Source organism: Peromyscus maniculatus, chromosome 22 (genome assembly GCF_049852395.1).
Source record: "Peromyscus maniculatus bairdii isolate BWxNUB_F1_BW_parent chromosome 22, HU_Pman_BW_mat_3.1, whole genome shotgun sequence".
NCBI lineage: Eukaryota > Metazoa > Chordata > Mammalia > Rodentia > Cricetidae > Peromyscus > Peromyscus maniculatus.
In genome coordinates this window covers 57,784,517-57,804,302 of record NC_134873.1, presented here as the reverse complement: position 1 = coordinate 57,804,302, position 19,786 = coordinate 57,784,517, and the positions used below count along the sequence as shown (strand labels likewise).

Sequence of the window (19,786 nt, the reverse complement as noted above, 5' to 3'; positions counted from 1 at the left end):
AGAGCCGGGTCTGAGCCAGAAAGAGGAAGACCCTGTGCAAAGGAAGCACCTAGGGGGAAACGCGGCTCATTCGCTCCTCAGCTCCCGAGCCGCTTTTGTCCCCAGGCCTCCGCTGTGCTTACAGCCTTTCCTCTGAGAGCCGTGATAGGATCCACCGCTGTTTGAGTTGCTGACAGGCCTTGGCCGAGGATTAGTTAACAGCCAAATGAAAGCAAAGTAAGCTAGCGGAGCCCACAGGAGAGGTACTCTGTCAGGGCATGTGGTGGTTTGAATAAGAATGGCTCCCAGCTCCTCCTCCCAGCGCGCGGGCGGCGGCGGCAGCGGCACCGGGGTCACGAACTCTGACCTTTCACTGACAAAAACAATAACAAAGCGCGGTCCCTCCGCGACCCCGGCGGCGCCAGGGCCCGGCCCGCCGCCCCGCTCTGCACCGGCCCGCCGCGGCGTCCCGGCCGCCCGAGCCGCCCCCCAGGCTCCTGCCCTCCGGCGCCCGCCCGGGCCCGCGCCTGGCCCTCCGTGCCGGGGGCGCCCGCCGCAGACACGGGACCTGCTCCGCGGCTCTTGTGGCGCCCGACCCTGAGGCCCGGCGGCAGAGACAAGCAGACGCAGGTAGGCCTGCGGCGGGGGCTGGTGGAGGTAGACGGGCCCAGCGGCGGCAGCTGACAGGGATATTCAGACCCAGCGGCAGCCGGCAGAGACATTCAGGCCCAGCGGCGACCCACAGAAGTAGACGGGCCGTAGACGGGCCCAGCGGCGGCCCGCTGAGGTAAACGGGCCCGGCGGCAGTGGCCGACAGGGACATTCAGGCCCGGCAGCAGCCGGCAGAGACATTCAGGCCCAGCGGCGGCCCACAGAGGTAGACAGGCCCGGCGGCAGAGACTAGCAGACGCAGGTAGGCCTGCGGCGGCGGCCCGCGGAGGTAGACGGGCCCAGTAGCAGCCCGCTGAGGTAGACGGGCCCAGCGGCGGCAGCCGACAGAGATATTCAGGCCCGGCGGCAGCCGGCAGAGACATTCAGGCCCAGCGGCGGTCCACAGACGTAGACAGGCCCTGCGGCGAAGACAAGCAGACGCAGGTAGGCCTGTGGCGGCGGCCTGTGGAGGAAGACGGGCCCAGCAGCAGCCCGCTGAGGTAGACGTGCAGCGGCCGACAGGGACATACAGGCCCGGTGGCGGCCCCCAGAGGTAAACAGGCCCAGGGACGGAGACAAGCAGACACAGCTTGGAACAGGGACGCCCCTAACCCCAACATCTGGGGAAGAAGCTATCCCCGTGGGTCAGAACCAGAACGAATCTGAACACTCCGTCTGAGGACAACCCAGGGCCCAGCTGCTGATCCTGTGAAACCCAACAACTTGGAGGTGTTGGTGAGACTACCCTGCTCAGCTGAAAACCATCTGGGAGAGGATTCAGATGCCTACAGTTTAAAGTCTGAAGAAACAAGATCAGCTGAGGAGTTGACAAATGAACAAAAAGTGACCTGAGAACACAGAAGAAGGCGCTACCCAGACACCAAACCAGATCACCAGAATCATAAGTATATAATTCACCGATCGAAATCAGCTGCCCCTGAAGAAATAGCCCAAAAGCACCAATTTAACCAAGAACCCCTACTAAACCAAGACTAAAAATTAGAACAAGAGAGGCACTCTCAGACACAGACACCACCTGCACCTCACAGAGGAAGAGATGAGTAGGCGCCAGTGCAAAAATACAGGCAACAACATAAAGACCTATATGGCAACATCAGAACCTAGTGATTCTACACCTGCAAGACCTAAACATACCATGACAGAAGAAACAGAAGAAATCAACCCTAAAAATGACATTAAGAAGATGATAGAGGCCCTTAAAGAAGAAATAAAACATTCCCTCAATGAGGAAATAAAAATTTTCCTTAAAGAGGAATTGAAAAACTACCTTAAAGAGGAAATAAAAACTTTCCTTAAAGAGGAAATAAAAAACTCCCTTAAAGAGGAAATAAAAACTTCCCTTAAAGAGGAAATGAAAAACTCCATTAAAGAGGAAATAAAAAACTCCCTTAAAGAAATGGAAGAAAAAACGAACAAAAAATGGGAAGAAATCAAAGAAAGCCAAGAAAAAGCAATTAAACAGATGAAAGAAACATTCCAAGATCTGAAAAATGAATTTGAGACAATAAAGAAAACACATGCTGAGGGAATGCTGGAAATAGAAATCCTGACAAAACGAACAGGAACTACAGAAACAAGCATAACCAACCGATTGCAAGAGATGGAACAGAGAATCTCTGACACTGAAGACACGATAGAGAAAATAGATTCGTCAGTCAAAGAAAACAATAAAGACAAAAAAGTCCTAACACAAAACGTCCAGGAAATTTGGGACACCATGAAAAGACCAAACCTAAGAATAATAGGGATAGAAGAAGGAGAAGAATACCAACTCAAAGGCACAGAAAATATATTCAACAAAATCATAGAAGAAAACTTTCCTAACCTAAAGAAAGAAATACCTATGAAGATACAAGAAGCTTACAGAACACCGAATAGGCTGGATCCAAAAAAAAAGTCCCCTCACCACATAATAATCAAAACACTAAACACACAGAATAAAGAAAAAATATTAAGAGCTGCAAAGGAAAAGGACCAAGTAACATATAAAGGCAAACCCATCAGAATAACACCAGACTACTCAATAGAGACTATGAAAGATAGAAGATCATGGACAAACCTCATGCAGACACTAAGAGACCATGGATGCCAACCCAGACTATTATACCCAGCAAAACTCTTAATCACCATAGGCGGAGTAAACAAAATATTCCAGGATAAAACCAGATTTAATCAATATCTGTCCACAAACCCAGCCCTACAGAAAGCACTAGAAGGGAAAATTCAACCCAAAGAAGCTAAACACATCCATGAAAAATCAAGCAATAGATAATCCTACACCAACATACACCACAGAAGGACAACACAACACAACCAAAAAAATAACAGGAATTAACAATCACTGGTCATTAATATCCATCAATATCAATGGTCTCAACTCACCTATAAAAAGACACAGGCTAACAGAATGGATTAGAAAACAGGACCCATCCATATGCTGCATACAAGAAACACACCTTAACTCCAAAGACAGACACTACCTCCGAGTAAAGGGCTGGGAAAAGGTTTTCCAAGCAAATGGACCTAAGAAACAAGCTGGTGTAGCTATCCTAATATCTAATAAAATAGACTTCAAACTAAAATCAATCAAAAGAGACCAGGATGGACATTACATATTCATCACAGGAAAAATCCACCAAGATGAAGTCTCGATTCTAAACATTTATGCTCCAAATACAAAAGCACCCACATTCATAAAAGAAACACTACTAAAGTTTAAAACGCACATCAAACCCCACACATTAGTAGTGGGAGATTTTAACACACCACTCTCACCAAAAGATAGATCTACCAGACTGAAACTTAACAAAGAAATAAAGGACCTAACAGATGTTATGACTCAAATGGACCTAATAGATATCTACAGAATATTCCATCCTAACACAAAAGAATATACCTTCTTCTCAGCACCCCATGGAACCTTCTCAAAAATTGACCACATGCTTGGACACAAAACAAATCTCAACAGATACAAAAAAATTGGAATAACCTCCTGTATTTTATCAGACCACCAAGCCTTAAAGTTAGAACTCAATAACAACAAAAATTATAGAAAACCCACAAACTCATGGAAACTGAATAATACCCACCTGAAACATCAATGGGTCAAGGAAGAAATAAAGACAGAAATTAAAGAGTTCCTAGAATTCAATGAAAATGAAAGTACAACATACCCAAACTTATGGGACACTATGAAAGCAGTGCTAAGAGGAAAATTCATAGCTCTAAATGCACACATAAAGAAGATGGAGCAATCCCATACCAATGAATTAACAGCACAACTGAAAGCTCTAGAACAAAAAGAAACAAACTCACCCAGGAGAAATAGACGCCAGGAAATAATCAAATTGAGGGCTGAAATCAACGAAATAGAAAACAAGAGAACAATACAAAAAATCAATGAAACAAAGAGTTGGTTCTTTGAAAAAATCAACAAGATAGACAAACCACTAGCCAAATTAACCAAAAGGCAAAGAGAGAACACCCAAATTCACAAAATCAGAAATGAAAAGGGAGACATAACAACAGACAATGAGGAAATCCAGAGAATCATCAGATCATACTTCAAAAACCTGTACTCCACAAAAATGGAAAACCAGGAAGAAATGGACAATTTTCTGGATAAATACCAAATACCAAAATTAAATCAAGACCAGATAAACCATTTAAATAGACCAATAACCCCTAAAGAAATAGAAACAGTCATCAAAAGTCTCCCAACTAAAAAAAGCCCAGGACCAGATGGTTTCAGTGCAGAATTCTACCTGACTTTCAAAGAAGAACTAATACCAATCCTCTTCAAAGTGTTCCACACAATAGAAACAGAAGGAACACTACCAAACTCTTTTTAAGAGGCTACAATTACCCTGATACCCAAACCACACAAAGATGCAACAAAGAAAGAGAACTACAGACCAATCTCCCTCATGAACATTGATGCAAAAATACTCAACAAAATATTGGCAAACCGAATCCAAGAATACATCAAAACAATCATCCATCACGACCAGTAGGATTCATCCCAGGGATGCAAGGATGGTTCAACATACGGAAATCAGTCAATGTAATACACCATATAAACAAACTGAAAGAAAAAAACCACATGATCATCTCCCTAGATGCTGAAAAAGCCTTTGACAAAATCCAACACCCCTTCATGATAAAGGTCTTAGAAAGAATAGGAATACAAGGAACATTTCTAAACATAATAAAAGCAATTTATAGCAAGCCAACGGCAAACATCAAATTAAATGGAGAGAAACTCAAAGCGATACCACTAAATTCAGGAACAAGACAAGGCTGTCCACTCTCCCCATATTTATTCAATATAGTACTAGAAGTTCTAGCTAGAGCAATAAGACAACAAAAGGAGATCAAAGGGATACAAATTGGCAAGGAAGAAGTCAAACTTTCACTATTTGCAGATGATATGATAGTATACATAAGTGACCCCAAAAACTCTACCAGGGAACTTCTACAGCTGATAAACTCCTTCAGTAAAGTGGCAGGATACAAGATCAACTCAAAAAAATCAGTAGCCCTCCTATACACAAATGATAAAAGGGCTGAGAAAGAAGTCAGAGAAACATCACCCTTTACAATAGCCACAAATAATATAAAATACCTTGGGATAACACTAACTAAACAAGTGAAAGACCTTTTCGATAAGAACTTTAAATCTCTAAAGAAAGAAATGGAAGAAGATATCAGAAAATGGAAGGATCTCCCATGCTCATGGATAGGTAGGATTAACATAGTAAAAATGGCAATCTTACCAAAAGCAATCTACAGATTCAATGCAATCCCCATCAAAATCCCAACACAATTCTTCACAGACTTGGAAAGAAAAATACTCAACTTTATATGGAAAAACAAAAGACCCAGGATAGCTAAAAGAATCCTATACGATAAAGCAACCCTTGGAGGCATCACCATCCCGGACCTCAAACTCTACTATAGAGCTATAGTAATAAAAACAGCTTGGTACTGGTATAAAAACCGACATACGGACCAATGGAATCGAATTGAAGACCCTGACATTAATCCATGCACATATGAACACCTGGTTTTTGACAAAGGAGCCAAAACTATACAATGGAACAAAGAAAGTATCTTCAACAAATGGTGCTGGCATAACTGGATGTCAATATGTAAAAGATTACAAATAGATCCATATCTGTCACCATGCACAAAACTCAAGTCCAAGTGGATCAAAGACCTAAACATAAATCCAGTTACACTAAACTTAATAGAAAAGAAGATAGGAAGCACTCTTGAACGCATTGGCACTGGAGACCATTTCCTAAATAAAACACCGACAGCACAGACCCTGAGCACAACCATTAATAAATGGGACCTCTCAAAACTGAGAAGCTTTTGCAGGGCAAAAGACACAGTCAATAAGACAAAAAGACAGCCAACAGATTGGGAAAAGATCTTCACCAACCCCACATCTGACAGAGGATTGATCTCCACAATATATAAAGAACTCAAGAAACTAGACATCAAAGCACTGAACAGTCCAATTAAAAAATGGGCTAAAGAGCTAAACAGAGAATTCACAAAACAAGAACTACAAATGGCTGAAAGACATTTAAAGAAATGCTCAACATCCTTAATCATCAGAGAAATGCAAATCAAAACGACTCTGAGATACCACCTTACACCTGTTAGAATGGCTAAGATCAAAAACACCAATGACAACCAATGTTGGAGAGGATGTGGAGCAAAGGGAACACTCCTCCACTGTTGGTGGGAATGTAAACTTGTACAACCACTATGGAAATCAGTATGGCGGTTTCTCAGAAAATTAGGAATCAAACTACCTCAAGACCCAGCCATCCCACTCTTGGGCATATACCCAAAGAATGCTGATACATACCATAAAGATACATGCTCAGCTATGTTCATAGCAGCACTATTTGTAATAGCCAGAACCTGGAAACAACCTAGATGCCCATCAACGGAAGAATGGATGAAAAAAATGTGGTACATATACACAATGGAGTACTACTCAGCAGAGAAAAACAATGAAAGCATGAAATTTGCAGGCAAATGGATGGAACTAGAAAAAATCATCCTGAGTGAGGTAACCCAAACCCAGAAAGACAGTTATGGTATGTACTCACTCATTGGTGGATTCTAGATATAAAATGAACAATCAGACCACAACCCATAGAACCATAGAGGCTATATATATAGCATGGAGGTCCCTAGGACGACTGTGGCATATAATAAATTTCAGTTTTACTCAATTATTGAAAAAAAAAATAGCCAAATGAATGGAAACACATGAACTATGAACCAAAGACTGAGGGGCTCCCAGCTGGATCAGGCCCTCTGAATAGGTTCTCTAATGATCTTGCTTCACCATGGCTACAAATATGGAGGGGCTGGTTCAGCACAGAGTGGGGACCCAGCAGGTGGCTGAGAGATGGTTGTGAGCCACCATGTGGTTGCTGGGAATTGAACTCAGGACCTCTGGAAGAACAGCTAGTACTCTCAACCGCTGAGCCATCTCTCCAGCCCCCTGAGCAAGGATTTTTATCAGGAAAGTCCATGCATGTTTCCTTGTGAAGACTCATTCCTGGAGGTACCCAGGTGACCACTCAGCACGTTGATCCTCACCTTTGGTACCACGTACACAGACCTCTCGGCCGGAATCTCCAGGGATGACCAGCCCCTCCCCGCGCATCCAGATAATTTCCACCGACTCTGCGGTAGCCTCACCTCAGCGCATTCAGATTGTAACAGACCAGCAGACAGGACAGAAGATCCAGATAGTCACCGCAGTGGACGCCTCTGGGTCTTCCAAACAGCAGTTCATCCTGACCAGCCCAGATGGAGCTGGAACTGGGAAGGTGATCCTGGCGTCTCCAGAGACATCCAGTGCCAAACAGCTCATATTCACCACCTCGGACAACCTTGTCCCTGGCAGGATCCAGATCGTCACGGATTCTGCTTCTGTGGAGCGTTTGCTGGGGAAGGCAGACGTCCAGCGGCCCCAGGTGGTGGAGTACTGTGTGGTCTGTGGTGACAAAGCCTCTGGCCGTCACTATGGGGCTGTCAGTTGTGAAGGTTGCAAAGGTTTCTTCAAAAGGAGCGTGAGGAAGAATCTGACCTACAGCTGCCGGAGCAGCCAAGACTGCATCATCAACAAGCATCACCGAAACCGCTGCCAGTTCTGCAGGCTGAAAAAGTGCCTGGAGATGGGCATGAAAATGGAATCTGTACAAAGTGAACGGAAGCCCTTTGATGTGCAACGGGAGAAACCAAGCAATTGTGCTGCTTCGACTGAGAAGATCTATATCTGGAAAGACCTGAGAAGTCCTCTGATAGCCACTCCCACATTTGTGGCAGACAAGGATGGAGCAAGACAAACAGGTCTTCTTGATCCAGGGATGCTTGTGAACATCCAGCAGCCTTTGATTCGTGAAGATGGTACGGTTCTCCTGGCCACGGATTCCAAGGCTGAAACAAGTCAAGGAGCTCTGGGTACACTGGCAAATGTAGTGACCTCTCTGGCCAATCTGAGTGAATCTTTGAACAATGGTGACACTTCAGAAATGCAGCCAGAGGACCAATCTGCAAGTGAGATTACTCGGGCATTCGACACCTTAGCTAAAGCACTTAATACCACAGATAGTGCTTCACCTCCCAGCCTGGCAGATAGCATGGATGCTAGTGGAGGAGGGAGCATCCATGTCATCAGCAGAGACCAGTCAACACCCATCATTGAAGTTGAAGGCCCCCTCCTTTCAGATACACACGTCACATTTAAGCTTACGATGCCCAGCCCTATGCCAGAGTACCTCAATGTGCATTACATCTGCGAGTCTGCATCCCGCCTGCTTTTCCTCTCCATGCACTGGGCAAGGTCAATCCCAGCCTTCCAGGCACTTGGACAGGACTGCAATACCAGCCTGGTACGGGCCTGCTGGAATGAGCTCTTCACTCTTGGCCTGGCCCAGTGCGCCCAGGTCATGAGTCTCTCCACCATCCTGGCAGCCATTGTTAACCATCTGCAGAACAGCATCCAGGAAGATAAGCTTTCTGGTGACCGGATAAAGCAAGTCATGGAGCACATCTGGAAGCTGCAGGAGTTCTGTAACAGCATGGCGAAACTGGATATAGACGGCTATGAGTACGCATACCTTAAAGCTATAGTTCTCTTTAGCCCCGATCATCCAGGTTTGACAGGCACAAACCAGATTGAGAAATTTCAGGAGAAGGCACAGATGGAGCTACAGGACTATGTGCAGAAAACCTACTCAGAAGACACATACAGATTGGCCAGGATCCTTGTCCGCCTGCCAGCACTCAGGCTCATGAGCTCCAACATAACAGAGGAACTTTTTTTTACTGGTCTCATTGGCAATGTTTCAATAGACAGCATAATTCCCTACATCCTCAAGATGGAGACAGCAGAATATAATGGCCAGATCACCGGAGCCAGTCTATAGTGCACAGCTGGCAGCTGCCAACAGTGGGATGCCTCCTAGGACTGTGTAGGTGCAAGGGAAGGGAAATAGCAGTGTCTTGGTGTGTGCAGGTGTCTCCGGTGTGTTAACCACTTCCTCCTGTTCATCCCAGACAATAACAACTAAAGACAGTAGAACGCTTCCCTGCCCTAGGAAATGTTTTAATGCCTTTTGGTGAAGCAGATTTTGGAACAATCTTTTAATTCAATTTGTATTTAGAATTTCTCAAAGGGCAAAAAACAATGCTGAAGTTTTATAATATCAGAGACTAGTATTAAAAGAACCTAAGAACAGTATGTAAATACATTTAAAAAGAAAAAAAAAAAAAAAAAAAAGAATGGCTCCCATAGGCTCATGTATCTGAATTCTTAGTACCAAGAAGTGGCACTGTTTGAAAGGGTTAGAAGAATTAGGAGGTGTGGCCTTGTTGGAGCAGGTATGGTCTTGTTAGAGGAAGTGTGTCACTGGGGATGGGCCTGCCTGAATGCACCCATACTCCCCACCATCATAATAATGGACTAAACCTCTGAAAGGGTAAGCAGGTCCCCAGTTAAATGCTCTCTCTTACAAGAGCTGCCTTGGCCATGGTGTCTCTTCACAGCAATAGAATATTTGACTCAGATGGGCAGCTACGGACACAGTGAGGCCTTTTATGCCACATTATCTTCTTGCTAATGTTGAACTCAGCATAAGGAGTCTGAGGTCCCACTCAGCTGTAACCAAACTGTGTGGCCCTACTTAAGTTATCAGTTCTGGAGGGTGTTTTGTTTTGTTTTGTTGTTTTTTGTCTTGTTACCTGTAAACTGTGAGTACTGAGCTATGTGCTCAGGAAGACCTCTTTTCCACTGCTTGACCTCTCACACTGGGTATCCAAGGGTCATATCCAGGCCAGGGTCTGTGAGAACATCAGGAAACAGTGCTCTGCTGCACGCTGCACACTGCACGCTGCACGCTGCACACTGCACGCTGCACGCTGCACGCTGCACGCTGCACGCTGCACACAGCCTTCTGCATTTTGAGTACTCCACGCAAACCCATGCTGAGCTGTCTCACATTGCACCACCAAGCTGGGAACCCCAGCAGCTTCAGAAAGCAGAGAAGATTTAGAGCCTAACTCTGGATCCCTGGCTCACAGGGGCCGCTGATGATAGTCTAACTGTATAAAACAAGCTCACTTTTGAAAATATGAAAATTTGTCAATTTGATATAAAATATCAGAATTTGAAAACATCTGCTTGGTGTAAAGTTTGAATGATAGCCCAGTTTTAAAATGCTTGCCATGCAAGCTTGGAGACTTGTGGTTGATTCTCAGACAAACGTAAAAAGCCAAGTGGGATGGCATACACGCCTATAGTTCCAGAGCCAGGAGGCAAAGACAAGCAGATTTCTGGGCTTGATGGCCAAAAAACCCCATGGAGCACTCAGTGAGCAGCCTTATCTCAAAAGCACAAGGACAGATCCTAAGTACAGCACTCAACTTTGACCTCTACCCTCCATGGGTATATATACACACACACACACACACACACTCCACAAGCACATGCATCTACACACAAACAGACACACACATATACAAATAACACACACTAACTATATAACTAAAGAATCAAAATTTGTTATTTGCTGTGGAAAATATCAAAAGCCTAATCAAAGTATAGCTTGTTACAGACGAAAGATCCCTCTATTGTATTAGATGATGTTTGAAACAGTTAGACCCAATTTTCCCATGAATTTAAAGGATATAATGGAGGAGGTCAAAAGAATATTTACTTTTGCTTTGTTTTGGTAATTGTTGGAACTGGGTGATGGGTGCATTCATTATATTACATATTGCATTATTCTCTTTACTTTCATATCTGCTGGAGCTAACTGGAATGAGATATTGGAAGAAATTCCAGACAGCATGAACTGCACACACAAAAGCTGAGAGCCTAAGAATGCCTGGTCTGGGAGGGGGTAACACCACTTGTCCTTGTTCAGCTGGGATTTCCTGACCACAGACAAACAGTGTCCCCATTTTGGAAAAAACCTATGTCAGCTTGCTGTTCTGGGGAGGGGAGGGACTACAAAGAGACTGGCCAGTTCCCACAGCCTCTTATTCTTGGTGGCAAAAGACATCTACAATGAGCCTCCAGGCCTGACAGTTAATTCAGGGTGTTCCCAGAAACACAGGCAAGCCGGAATAAAAGATGGCATGCCCAGTGAGGACCAGGCCTAGCCATACGGAGAAATGAACAGAAAGAATAAGACTGAAGGGAGGGGCAGATGTTTCTGAGATCCTGCACTAAGATGGACAGCTAAACCCTGACTCTCAAAGAGTGTTTTGAGAAGGCCCCTGGGCAGAAGCAGAGCAAATTCACAGTTGTAGATGCGTGAGTTCAGGGTGTTGACCCAAGTTACTTGAGGAGTCTTACAGGGGAATTTCATTTTACATAATGAATAAAGAAACGGGTCCAGAGTGCCTCCCCCAATAAACACATTGCAGGTGGGGAAGCCATAGGGACACTGGGGTTCCAAAATGTCCTGTTTCCATCACGAGAGAAGAGAACATAACCTCTTCATTACTGGAGCAGGCGATTTCCCGGTGTGCTTTGAAATCTAAGCCCTTTTGTGAGTTGGAGTTGATGGAACAATAATGAAAGAAAGACAATTCTTTTCTCACCAGGAAATAAGTGTTAGTTTTTAGACATTTACACATCTCAGAGTCTGGGTGCGAGTTTTTAGTGACCACTGGCTAGCTTTGGAAGAAAAGTCATGTCAGTCTGTTCAAGATGACCTGGGAGCTGGTTTTGTCCCCAGGGTGAGTGTTGGTAGAGCCGTCCTGAGGTAGACTAGTTGTACTCAAAAATGTCCCAAGTCATTGGTTTCTGATAACTCTGTCCTCTGGGAAGGGCGAGAGGGAGATTCAGCACCTTTGTCTAAGATCTTACTGAACTTCTGTGTTGTCTGGGCTCCCATCCCAGGTTCTGTGTTACAGTACTATCATTTGTTCATATTTTTCCCTCACTACTGCCATACTCACCATAAAAAAGACCTCTGTGACCTGTACCCAAAGTTGGTCTCACCCATCATTCCACTAAATTCTACTGACCTTGACCTCCTCTATCTTCATGACCATATCCTTTTCCACTAAAGGGTTGGGAGGATGTGTTGGGTGTCCTTACAGAACAATCTCAGAAGAAACAAATGATGCAAATTCTGAATGAAACAGGAATTTCAGGACTGGGGCCAAAAGCACCGCAGATGAAGAAGTTGAGGTCTAGGGAGATTAGATTATACAAATTACACATTTTGTTGTTATTACAGGGGCATGGCAGAATAGAAATGCTATATCATAGGAAGAGGTGTCACACTTGGTGTGACTTTGCCAAAGGTGTGACTTATGACCCTGATGTTCAGTCAAGTCAGGAAACACAGATGCCAATGTAATGATGGACCCAGATGTGCAGTCAAGTCAGGAGGCATGGATGTTGATGTCCTGATGGACCCAGATGTGCAGTCAAGTCAGGAGGCATGGATGCTGATGTCATGGTAGACCCCAGAGTGCAGTCAAGTCGGGAGGTATGGATGCCAATGCTGTAATGGAAATGTGGCCTAGGGATCACTTATTCCAGCTTCATGTATAAATTTTTTTTAACTAAAATTATATTTTTCCTATGGGTCTGGAATATTTAGATGGAGATTGGGGATGATATTAGTCCTAGTCATTTATTCTTGGTTAGCCCAAGAAAGGTATTGTGTGCTTAGTGAAATCATCGTTTAGAAGAACTTGGGCAACAACAAGCATGTACAGTTCACTTTTGCATTATATCACCAAGTAGTATCACCATAAAGAATGAGGAAACGGGAAATGAGGCACTAAAATTATAACGAAAACAAGTGTTCTGTGTTCCAGATTTTGCTGAGGTTTCCTGTCTCCAACCTTTTAAATAACTGAACTCTTTGGCCCATACTCTCAGTTTAAAAAAGAAATGCCTGTACAATAGCAGTAAAGTGGCTCCTAATGGCGTACTGCCATACCCATGGAGCACAGCATCTCTCAGGCCACGTCAAGGAAGCTTCTCCTTGCAGTGGATGGAGTTAATACAGAAGCCCACAACTGGACAATGCACAGAGAGTGAGGGACATTGGAGTACTCACCCTGAAACTGGATGTTTTCATCAAAGCCCTCCCCTCAGAGAGCTATGCAGAAGAGGCTGCAGAGACATTGTAAAACCCAGAGGTGACAGATGACTCCTAAGAAACAGCATCTTATAGACACAGTTGGACTGATGCACACATGAACTCACAGAGACTACGTCAGCATGCACAAGCCCTGAGCAGGTTCAAGCCAATTGGAAAATCAGTTTTCTCTAGTGGAGTGTCACTAGGTATATCCACCACACTCCAGGGCAGGGACCACATCCAAGAGTAGTTGGCCAACCCAAGATGGACTCCATGTTTTGTTTTGTTTGTTTTTTTGGAAATTAGTAAATTTCCTTTTTTAGTTTTGATTTTTGGGGGTTTTGTTGTTATTCTTTTTCCTAGTTTTTTTTTGTTTGTTTGTTTGTTTGGTTGGTTGGTTTTAAATTGAGAACATTGGGTGGGTGCGGAAATGGGGAAGATCTGGGAAGAGTTGAGAGAGGGAGAACATGATCAAATATTATATGGAAAAAGAAAAAATACATAAAATATTCAAGATGCTTGTTTATTCAAAAGTATACTGTTGCTATGTCATCTTAAAAGTTACCATGACCGCTGGGTGGTGGTGGTACATGCCTTTAATCCCAGCACTCGGGAAGCAGAGCCAGGTGGATCTCTGTGAGTTCGAGGCCAGTCTGGGCTACAGAGCGAGATCCAGGACAGCCACCAAAACTACACAGAGAAACCCTGACTTCAAAAAAACAAAACAAAACAAAACAAAAAAAGTTATCATGACCAATATATGGAAGTTGCTGGTTTAAAACTAGAAAGGGGGGCCAGCAGACATCTCAGGGAAATCAGTGAAGGGAACATTCCAGGAAGCCCAAGTGCACTGAAAATAACCTCACTTGTCCTGAAAGGAGAGATGATGGCCCATGGATTTCCCTTCCCATGCCCATCCAGTCCGGGGCGCTTCACTGACCTAAGCCTTCCTGAGAACCCTTCTCCCAGCTCAACCCCAAATTCATCGTTCCCCTCATCACTTTAAGGTGGCCCGGGTGACACGATTCGCTCAGCCTTGGTTTCCAGCCCTAATATCCAGACAGAGTCCTGCCCAATCACCCAGATTCCTGACATTGTGGTAATGGTTGTCACCCCAAAGGGACTGGGTTAGAGGACGACCTGGGAGTCTGTCAGAGCTGGACTCCAGGTCAGTCCTCCATCTCAGCTGGAAGGCTCATCCTAACAAGACTCTCTCTTTCATCTAGAGGGGTTTCTTTCCTGGGGGCTCTCAGCCCCAACTCCTGGGAAGAAATGATTAACAAGCACACAGGCCCGGTTCCTTGAGTCATCCCCACCCCAAAAGCGACCTCACACAGTGAAGTTTCCACTGAGATGACTCCCTAGAAAGCAGTTCAGTGCTGCCCCGAGCTCAGCTGCCAACCGCAGAAAGACCAGGGTTTTAATTCAAGATCTGTCATTACCTGTAGAATGAAATTCATAACATTAACCTTGCGAGGTGGCTGTGAAGATAAAAATGAAATAGTGCATGTAGAAGACCCTGCAAGGGTATCTGTTATTTTTATTTTCATTTTCGTGGTGGTCATTGGCAGCTCTGTGAGCCGCCCTAGGCTTCCCCTCATCAGAATCCTTTGTCAGCAGTATTCTGCATCTCATCTCTGGACCTGGCCTTTCATCTCCCACTCCTGGTGGCTGATGGATATGTTACCTATCTCCCCTTGCTCTGGCTCTCAGGTTCTCCCACCTCCATCACTAATGGATATGAGGACAGGGTCATGATCATTCACCTGCACTGGTGCTGATCCTTGGAAGTGATGTGTCCATACAAGGAAGCTGTTCACATCCCTTTCACCCAGGATCCACGATGCCTGCCCTGAGTCCATTAAAATCACATTGTTTTGAATGAAAGTTTGTCAGGACCCTCATACGCAGTTCCACAATGAACAGAGTTGTCTAAGAATGATAGTGTTGGTGAAATACATAGATTAGAAGAGCAAAGCCTAGCTTTTTAGCAGTCAATCAAGCATATACATTTTCATTACATTGAGACCACAGATGACAAAATATAATAATAATAATAATAATAATAATAATAATAATAATAATAATAATAATACAGGCAGACGACGCTGGTTCACAGCATCAGAAGACCATTGGAGGATGACGTAAAGTGTGCACGAGTCTGGGGCAGAGGGTTCTCTAAATGTCTCCTCTTTCCACAAGGGAGCTTCCTCATTCCTCCAAAGCCCGTTCCCAATGGGTCCTGTGGTGGCCAGTGACCTCTACAACAGATACAGGGAACTCAGAGGCAAGAAGTAGGGCTCGGTGAAAGCCCATGACATGCACAGCTCACGGTTTTTTTTTTCTGCTCAAACCTTCCCACCCCCAGCATAGCGGTTTGCTATTCCACCAACCCCAGCTCAGCTAGATAGCACATTACCTAAAGACTTCCCCAGGCCAGTGGCGTCTTCATCTGTGTCTGCTGCTCAGCACACCAGCTCCTTCCCCACGGCCTCACCTCTGTTCTTACTACGTTCACAATCACCTTTGCTGGTCCTCACTGAGGCCTCTCTTCTCCAAACACTTACCATAGCAGCACACCAGTGTTTTGATTTGCTCAGATCTGTTCACTACTAGCTTCTTAACTCAACTGCCATTCATTGAAACGGCAGTCAGGATGCCATTTCTGGAAACCCCATTGTTCCCAAATAGAAATGGATTACGCAAGTATTTTTTAAAAAATCACTAAGCATTGACTCTCTTCTAGGGAAATGATGCATAGTTACTTGGAGCTACATGGTGCGTTTCAGTTGTAATACCATGAGATTGTGCTACCCCATGGTATGGATGTCCTTTTCGTTCCAAGGAAGTCAAACAGTTGAACAAAATGTGCACAATTTGTCAATGACAGAGCAAAATTAAAACTCGAGTCATTCTGAGTCCAAACCACGCTCTTGCCAAGTGAGAGCAAGTACCCTTTATCACCAGTACCGTTGTCCCCATGGTCGTGTCTGTTGTGGTGGCGTGAGCAGCTTACCTACAAAGAAACCTTGCAGAGCCAACTTGGCCCAAGCATGGCAAAAGCCTCCATGTGTCCCCCGATCTCTGCACAGAATGCTCCATCAAACAAGCAAACGGCAGCACGTTTGCAGACCCCTCTTTGTATCTCAGTTCTCCATCACTGGCCAACTCGTGACTAGGTCCATGACCAGACTTGAGTCATGCAAACTTGCAAAGAATTAAGAGCGCGTGTGGGGGAGGGGCAGCGGCCTTGCTCTGCTACATCCTGTCTGCATGCCTCCAGGCGAACATCTCCAGTTCCCTCAGATTTAGTTGCTTCATCATTACCTCAGGATTCTTTCAAAGCTCCTTAAAATTCTCTGGCACTAAATGTTAAGTAAATGATAAAAATTAAGTTCCTGAATTTTCACATTATAGGGCAGTGTCGATCTGATCCCCTTGGGGACAAGCTATTTAACCAAATAATTGAAGCTATTCTTAAAGAATGACTTTTAAAAGAACCATCTATAACTCGTGAACAAAAATTAAATATAAAGCAAATATGTGCTAAATAAAAATTTTATCAGCCCATTAATTAACATGAGAATCTGCAAGACATTATAATGCGTTCAAAAGAAAATTCAAACCACATACACACCCCAGCCCTGAGACGAATTTACAAACAGCTGTGGTCAATATCCAGCAATAATCACTTGGATTTCATAGGGCAAACGATTTGCATTTCAATGGTCAGGAACCACCTGCATTACACATCAAGGCCTTCGACTTACAGAAATGGAATGACAGTTTAAGAGTGAGCCACTGGTGGGTGCCTGTAAGAAGGCCAGGGAGTTAAAGATGCTCATCAAGCCTGGGGAACTGAGTTCCTTCCCTGGACCACATAGTGGAAGAAGAGACTCTCGACTCCCACAAGTTGTCATCTACCTTCCAAATGCATACATTCCACAGCACGTGCTCTACACACACAAAATAACTGGAAATTGTGCACAATAGCAATGAAATAATCCAGGCAGACATGTTAGAAAATACCTAGAATAATACTCTGTGTAAGACGAATTGCTAAACAGTCTTATTAATTAAAAAAGAAAGCCAGATATTGGGGTGAAAACTGAGAGATCAGAGGGAATAGAACAAGCCAAGCCACAAGTTCTTACTGCTAGGAAAGCCTCAGCCCAAGAGAGAGCGACTTTCTGTATACTCACAACTATAAACCTTTCTGTGCCCTGCCATCTTACTTCCTCTCTCCACCCAGCTACATCCCTTCCTCTTTCTGCCCAGCTCTATCACTTCCTGTTTGTCTGCACAGACCTCCAGACCTCCATGGTTAACTAGTGATGGGATTAAAGGCATATGCCACCATGCCTGGCTCTGTTTCCAGTGTGGCCTTGAACTCACACAGATCCAGACAGATCTCTGCCTCCCAAGTAATAGGATTAAGGGTATGTGCCACCACTGCCTGACCTCTATGTCTAATTTGGTGGCTGATTCTGTTCTCTGATCCCCAGATAAGTTTATTGTGGTACACAAATAAAATATCACCACATTTCCCCTTTTTATGTAAAATAAAAAATGTTATAACTAATATAAGAAAAACTATATATAATATATACAGGCAATAAATACATCAGCAATGTCTAGTCCATTTGTATTTGACAAATTTAGAGAAAATACTCCATTATCTATCCTATTTTTGTGAATCCAAAAGATTTTATAATTCACCTTCTATCCTAATTTGCATTACCAACCTGAAACTATCTTTTGATGTATTTTAAACTTATACACTTTACACCTCTTTAGTGGGTTTCTTTTCTGAATTTGTTAACAAGGAAAACTTCAACTATCTAATCTTCAACTCCCTCAAAGACCCAAGAAGGAAATGAGTAATATTACCTAGTTAAACAGGAAGTGCAAAAAAGTGACTTCCAAAAAGTGCAAGTTATGACAGAAACAACTGGCTGCCTGGACAGTCACCCAAGGTTTCTCTGCAATGTTGGGGCACCTATCTTTGGCCTACAGGCCTAGCATATCTAACAGATTCATCTGTGAAGCAGGATTTTCTAAAGAGCTTCCCTACCTTGTCTTGGCAAAGATAGGCAGTCCTTTCTTTTGTGTCCTGCTTGTCCATTTTGGACAGCATACTGTCAGCAGTTGATGCAAGGGCACTTTCTTGGCCAGTGGCTAACTTTTGCCATAATGAAAGTAAACTTCATATGGAATTTCTTTGATGTTCATCATCTTCTCTGAAGTAGATTGGTGCTGTCAGGAGCAGACATGTCTCATAGTCATGAAAAATATATAAAAAAAATCCATGTTATTAAAACATCTTAAATGCCATATTCTGTAGATCTCTGAAGTGTTTGATGATGACTTATATGCCTAAAATATATTTCTGCTTGACCTTGAAAACATACCTAATATGACTACAAGTTCAATTGTAATGACTAACTACTAACCTGCATTCCTTTATTATCCTAAATAGTTGGTAACAACTTTCAAGGACTAGAAAATTACATTACATTGTTAAATGAACTGTATAGGTACAATACCTTGAACAAGATTAGAAATATATGTACAGTATTTTCTAACAAAATCAATCGCAAATTTGTATCAATATACATAATTTGTATATAATACACAAAAGTCCAATCCAATGTCAAATATTTAAAATTAGTAGTTGCCTTTTAAAAGTAGAGTCAATACAACTTTGGTATTGTGGAAGGACTCATGACCACAGTCCACGCCATCACTGCCACCCAGAAGATCGTGGATGGCCCCTCTGGGAAGCTGTGGCGTGATGGCCGTGGGGCTGCCCAGAACATCATCCCTGCATCCACTGGTGCCACCAAGGCTGTGGGCAAGGTCATCCCAGAGCTGAACAGGAAGCTCACAGGCATGGCCTTCCGTGTTCCTACCCCCAATGTGTCCGTCATGGATCTGATATGCCACCTGCAGAAACCTGCCAAGTATGATGACATCAAGAAGATGGTGAAGCAGGCATCAGAGGGCCCACTAAAGGGCATCCTGGGCTACACCGAGGACCAGGTTGTCTCCTGCGACTTTAACCGTGACCCCTACTCTTCCACCTCCGATGCTGGGGCTGGCATTGCTCTCAGTGACAACTTTGTGAAGCTCATTTCCTGGTACGACAATGAATTTGGCTACAGCAGCAGGGTGGTGGACTTCATGGCCTACATGGCCTCCAAGGAGTAAGAAGCATGCCCTAGACCACCCACCCCAGCAAGGACAGCAAGAGGGACCCTCCGCTGCTGAGCAGTTCCTGTCCCATCTCAGCCCCCGATACTAAGCATCTCCCTCACAGTTTCCATCCCAGACCCCCAGAATAACAGGAGGGGCTTAGGGAACCCTGCTTTCTTGAATACCATCAATAAAGTTCACTGCACCCCCCCAAAAAAGTATAGTCAATAATCTACCTTTTTATCTTATATCTATATAAATCAATCTCAAATTTGTAACAATATACATAATTTGTA

The 19,786-nt window shown here is 44.1% G+C and overlaps 2 protein-coding genes across 2 annotated transcripts; both read left to right on the top strand.

Moving 5' to 3' along the window:
• The first annotated feature begins 294 nt into the window (after positions 1 to 294).
• On the top strand, positions 295 to 9,458 carry LOC121825018 (nuclear receptor subfamily 2 group C member 2). Its single transcript, XM_076559268.1, has 2 exons — positions 295 to 581; positions 7,244 to 9,458. The coding sequence occupies exon 2, from the start codon at positions 7,323 to 7,325 to the stop codon at positions 9,111 to 9,113; it is 1,791 nt and encodes a 596-aa protein (XP_076415383.1). The 5' UTR covers positions 295 to 581; positions 7,244 to 7,322; the 3' UTR covers positions 9,114 to 9,458.
• A 9,540-nt stretch (positions 9,459 to 18,998) lies between these two features.
• LOC121825196 (glyceraldehyde-3-phosphate dehydrogenase) lies at positions 18,999 to 19,505 on the top strand. Its single transcript, XM_042267578.2, has one exon. The coding sequence runs from the start codon at positions 19,020 to 19,022 to the stop codon at positions 19,503 to 19,505; it is 486 nt and encodes a 161-aa protein (XP_042123512.2). The 5' UTR covers positions 18,999 to 19,019.
• The last annotated feature ends 281 nt before the right edge of the window (positions 19,506 to 19,786 follow it).